Here is a 5,849-nt window from a genome sequence, read left to right as displayed (position 1 = left end):
AGTTAGAAACAACTTCTTTTGGACTGCAGACAAAAGATTAGCAACTAAATGAACTGACTTCTAAAATATTTTTTTTATAAGATTATCTAAGATCACTTTCTCTGAAGCCTACCCAATAAAAATCCATTGCTCCCAAAGGCAAGGAAGCAGAAGCCTCATGGGGCTGTAGAGTAACTGTAGTTAATCAAAGGTAATGGTCATGTCTGCCATGCACGGAATGCTAAATGCTGGGAGAATGGCAAAATAAGAGAGAGAGATTGCTCTTGGGAGCCTACTGTTTCTTATTTCAATAAAGGACAGTTATACTCGATAAAAAATTAATTTGAATTTACTCACTCTTCCTGAATCCTATATCATAGTCATTCAGTGCATAAGTTAAGGGATGATTGTTCTTACTGCCAAAGCTGCGAACTCGCAGGGGTTCTGGGAAATCAGCTGCTATTGCTGCTTCCTATTGTACAGTGTCACCACTGTTACAATCAAAACTCAGCTGTAGCCATAGAAGATAAAGCCAGAAAAAATGTGATTTTTCAGGGACATTCTACCTAACCAGCCACTCTTAATTGACCAAGTTTCTTCCCTTCCCTATAATTCTCTTTGAGCTTTATTCTTTTTATCATGTCACACAGGAAACTGATCCAATTTTGATTATTCTGGCATTTGGCTTGGAGGTCTTTAAGTTAGTAAGTCTGTCAGATAAAATTACATCCAGGTTTTTCTACGCATGATGCCTTTTTCACTTGGAAATCTTGTGCAGGTAGAAAAAGGTTTTAGACATTCACCCATGATTTTTGCATGTCCGATGCAGAGTTGGAGCAGTGATTCTTACCAGGCTGCGGAGTATCTGGAAATCCCTGTGAACATTGTGATGTTGGTACAATAAATACGGTGGTCCTGTGATGCACCATATCAGACTGTGCAGATATTCAGGGCATCTGTGCATGTGAGGCATCTATGCAAATCCAGTATTTCCAAAGCTCCGTACAGCTCAGAGTTATGTTCCTGTGATTCCTTCCACTACACCAGCACATGTGGGTGAGCCTGGTTTGGATTAGCCTGTTTTCACCGTCAGAATAATTATTCTTCAAAGAAATGTTTCTTTTTATTAGGGGATGTGTAAGATCTGGAATTCAGGTTGTGTTTTCTGAAATTTTGCAGTACTTCCAAATTGTTTTCATGTCTCACTAAAATCTGTGTCCTTCAGGAACATATTTGCATTTAGAGAATATTGTAACAGTATTCTCAAGAAGACTGGACTTTTTAACGAGCCAGAACTTTTTATTCCAATGAACCTGTCTTCTATTTTTCCAGTTTGATTGTAGCAAAGCTAAATATGTGGGCAAATATTCTCAAAACTGGATGTTGATTTTTGGGTGTCTAACTTGATATGTTGAAAGGGCCTGGTCTTTCCAAAAGTGGCAGCTCAGACATTTCTGAGAAATCTGTTTCCTATGGAAAGTTTAGGATCATAATTGAGCAGTGATTTAACATCTCAATTGGAGCTGCAGTGATGACGCATTCGTGTAATTCATTAGCATGCGTACCTCAGTCATTCTGATTCTAGGTACTAAAAGTAGTTACACTTTAATAGCTGATTAATTGATTGCACAAATTTATTTGGTTATTCAAGTCCATTTGCCTTGTCAGTATCATTGTCATAATAAGCACCCCAGTTAGGAGTCACTCATGGTTTACAGGGCTACCTTTTTATGTCTGAGAAGCAATTTGTCTAAGTCAAGCCTGAAATACACTGCAAAGCTGATGTTGGGGAAATTTATACAGTCCCTACCTGTTACATGGAAAATTCAAAGCCCTTTTGTTTCCTAGTTGTCAAGCTGACATCATTCACATCTTTTCCCAGCGTTGCATTGCTTAAAATGGAAATGCAAATCTATTTCATACTGTTTGTGATGTCAGTTATAGTTAGTTATAACTATAGTTTATATTGCAAGGAAGAGGATACTAAACTTTCCTGTCACAGGCTTTTAATAGTTCAGCCTAAGAACAGGTTCAAAGCGGTTTCGAAACAGCTTTGTACAGGTCAAAAAGCAATACCCCTTCCTTACGCTGAATAGTATCTCACATTGCAAACAGCTCAGGTGTAACTAATGTATGTTTTGTAGAATGCCAGTTAGTGTGGCTCAGTATTCTTTTCTGTAATATCTTTTTTAAACATTTTCAATTCATTATCCTTCACTTGATATCTGCTGCACTGGTTGAGACGTTATAAGAAAATGGCAACCAAGTTCGGTTTATCAGAAAATCAGCTGTGCTTTTCTATCTATCAAAACATAGTGTAAAGATAATATGTATGAAATTATTCTGAAAACAAGGCTTTCTGTTTTGCAAACCAGTCTTTGAGAAGAATAAGTGCTCTCACCGCACGCGCTGGCACTGTAGAATAAATCTGCGTGACATATGACAAGCAAGAAAGGGCAGCTCATTCATCATAGGGAGCGCAGGCTGCCCTTGGATAGCATCCCAGGCAGTTCACTGGTTGCTGCTGATGAGTTAGCACAATCAAAACCATACCAGCTGAGTGTGCATGAAGGAAAACCTGCATTTAACATCGGATAGGTGTGGTGAAGTCAAGCATACAAAAAGCCATCATGTCCTGAGGATACAGAACCATATGCAGGCTAATTGTAGCAACAATGCGTGGTGTCTGGCAATTGAAAGGAACTTCACTCCCAAGAATAGAAACATATATTAAATTTCCAGTTCTAAATGGGAAGCCACTTTATCTGGTAATAAAGAAACTGTTTTGTTTTGGCTGGGAAAGGGAATAAGCCAATCACTGGCATTTCCATGTGCTTTTTCTGATAAAACCAGGAAAAAGAGGATAGGGTCAATCATAAGGTCGTATTTATTTTGTGTACTGTCCTCTGTAGATATCACTGTGAGGGAGAATGAAGGTCGCAAGTCTCTGAGGAGGATAAAGGGGGAAGAAAAGGCATTTCTCTAAATGGGTTTTAAAAATAGTGTCCAAGCTTTTTGCACAGCAATTAACACATTTCTTTTTTAATGTCCTATTATTCCATGAAATCAAATGGCTTTGGAGAAAAGTGTAGTGTTTTCTCAGCATTACTGCAATCTGATTATTTTTATATTGGCTTCCTGAGCCTCCCAGTATTGAGGCCAAGGGCAAAATTTCAGTAGACCTCAATAAGGGAAGAGCCGGGTCTTTATTAGTTTATAATCACAGGGATTACAGTAACATGGGATGACGTCGTATTTCCTCCAGGCCAAACTTTCACAATTACACTGATAATGTAGCCAGCAATGCTATCGCACCGGTGTAATAAAGAAGGAAGATATGAAGCTCTGCGTTGTATTTCATGTAACCACTACACTTAAGGCTCGTAGGGTCATAAGAAAATTCGGGAGGTAGGAAGGGACTCAGGAGGTCTCTATTTCAACCTCCTGATCAAGTCAGGGTCAGCTATGAAATCAGACCAGGTCGTTCAGGGGTTTATCAATTTCATGCAGGATGCAAGGAATGGGGAATGTGGTACTAAGCCACCTTTCTCTCTGGTACGTGAGGACTGGATGAAAGTCAGTCTGTGGAATAATTCTGAATGAACTATAGGTTGGTTTAATTGTTGTTAATGATCCTCTAAAGTGTCCAGATGGAAAAAAAAAAAAAAAGCACTGTGGAATTCCATGCACTTGTAGCACTATTGTAGATCTGGCAACTAGAGTTTGCTTCCTTTATTTCACTTTTCTATTTTCTTCTCTTCTAAGTTCTTTTCAACATGCATTTCTAAAGTATAAGTTAATGAATTACTGTACGAAAGGGAGGTTTTTTTCTGTCTTTTTTTTTTTTTTTAATTTGACGTTCATGTGAGTTTTTGAGAAAGGCTGTGGTTAAATCATGTCCTATTAGCCAGATGCTGATGGGTGAGATAAGCAATGATCACCAGAGAAACACTACTATTTTCTACTTTGTATAAAAATGTAGTAATACAGAATAGGAAACTGGGAAAGCCAAGTATTACATGTGAGAGAGTTTCGTGAGAGAGAATTACTCAGAGAGTTGCAAATCAGTGTGTTAGGTGGCAAAAAAATTTTAAGCTTACGTTCGTGCAACAACTGATATTTCAAATAAGTGCAATGATCTCTCTGCATGTTACAGGCATTGAGCTGATCTGTGAAAAAGACATTGATCTTGCGACACAGGTTCAAGAACTGCTGGAATTCCTTCATGAGAAACAGCATGAGCTGGAGCTTAATGCTGACCAAACTCACAAGAGGTTAGAGCAGTGCCTACAGCTCCGGCACCTACAGGCTGAAGTCAAGCAGGTGAGAGTTTTTAACCACACTTAAGGGTCTTAAATGGGTTTTCAGCCATTACGTATATGCAAACTGCTAAACCAGCTTCTGCCAAATCACATACCCTTAGGTGGACAATCTTAATCCCCCTTTCCTTAGCAGTACTTGATTTGCTGACAGATTGCAGCATGACCCTTTACAAATAATGAAGGGCTCTGTTCCATCTAGTGTGCATATATTTGGCTTCATGAATAGTTATGGGAAGTCTGTGCAGAACTGACCCTGTAACTTCTCAACTGGAGAAGCTGCCTCAAACTCCATGTGTTCTGGGAATATAATGATTTGATTTGGGATCCAGACTTAACCTGTTGTGGAGAATTGGCCCAAAGCAAAGGATAACTGAGCTGTGAGGTCTAAGTATGACATTACAGTATTTTTACCTTTTCATTTATTGCTATAGATCTGTTGACCTGCAGGAATCTTTAACATCATCTGGGCGAGATAAAAAATTCTGTCTGTGGTCTCTAGATCCTAGGACTTGTTTAGCCATCTTAGTATTATTACATTGCCTTTCTTACAGATTTCATCCTAGTGTAGGCAGTTGTGTTCTGCCTCCCTAGGTTTCCCCTGATATTTAATTTGGATGCCTCACATTTCTTTTTTTTCCTTTGCTACACAGGATAATGCTATACTTCCTAATCCATAGGTGGCTTCACATGTCAGTGTATGTCTGGATTTCAATGGAACGGTCTTGGTTTCATTAGGAAAACCAGGAACATTTTTCCAGACACCTGGAATATTCAGGTTTCCATTTTACCAGTACAAATGGGGGTGGGTTGGTGTGGGTATTTTTTTCCAAATACTATAAGGTGTTCATGAAAAGGATTTGCTTCTTTGTTTACTAAAAAAACCCAAACCAACCCATACTGAGTGCTCAGTACACACGATCATAGTTATTTCTTCAAAAATGAATACTTGAGTGACGCTTGATCTGAATTGTTTTATCATTGCTGGCAAAAAATCCTTCATTCTCAGACAACTCTCAAGCTAGAAGCTGGCAGCACCAACACCAGTGCATACATTTTCTTTCAAAGTCCACTTTGATGTGAATATTTTGCAACCCTAAATGAAAGTAGCACAGAACTCTCCTAAATTTTTATTTTGAAAATGTAGTCATTTTGCATTTGTGATAATTGAAGGCCAACTCCACATGAAGCTCCAGAGCTCTATGGAGTGCTTTGGCTTTCTTCTGAAAAAAAGCAGACTCTGTGATATTCATGATCACCACCTTAATATGATTATGAAGTGTATCCTTTTTTCCATCGGTTCCCAAAGTTTCTTACACACAACTTAGCTAGGCTTGGAGTTCTGTGTGGTAGATTTGTAGAATCATATAATCATTAAGGTTGGAAAAGACCTCTAAGATCATCGAGTCCAACCGTCAACCCAACACCACCATGCCCACTAAACCATGTCCCTAAGCGCCTCATCTACCCATCTTTTAAATACTTCCAGGGATGGGGACTCAACCACTTCCCCGGGCAGCCTGTTCCAATGTTTAACCACTCTTTCAGTAA

General features: G+C 38.9%; 1 protein-coding gene across 1 annotated transcript in view; it reads left to right on the top strand.

Annotated features, from left to right (window-relative positions):
• KALRN (kalirin, RhoGEF kinase) overlaps positions 1-5,849 on the top strand; it is a 368,140-nt gene that overhangs the window by 178,142 nt on the left and 184,149 nt on the right. Inside the window, exon 15 of the mRNA XM_009327171.1 lies at positions 4,136-4,302. Coding sequence (XP_009325446.1) covers positions 4,136-4,302 — 167 coding nt within the window. The remainder of the gene's footprint in view (positions 1-4,135; positions 4,303-5,849) is intronic.

Source organism: Pygoscelis adeliae, unplaced genomic scaffold (genome assembly GCF_000699105.1).
Source record: "Pygoscelis adeliae isolate BGI_AS28 unplaced genomic scaffold, ASM69910v1 Scaffold227, whole genome shotgun sequence".
NCBI classification, from domain to species: Eukaryota; Metazoa; Chordata; class Aves; order Sphenisciformes; family Spheniscidae; genus Pygoscelis; species Pygoscelis adeliae.
This window is presented reverse-complemented; position numbering and strand designations above follow the sequence as displayed.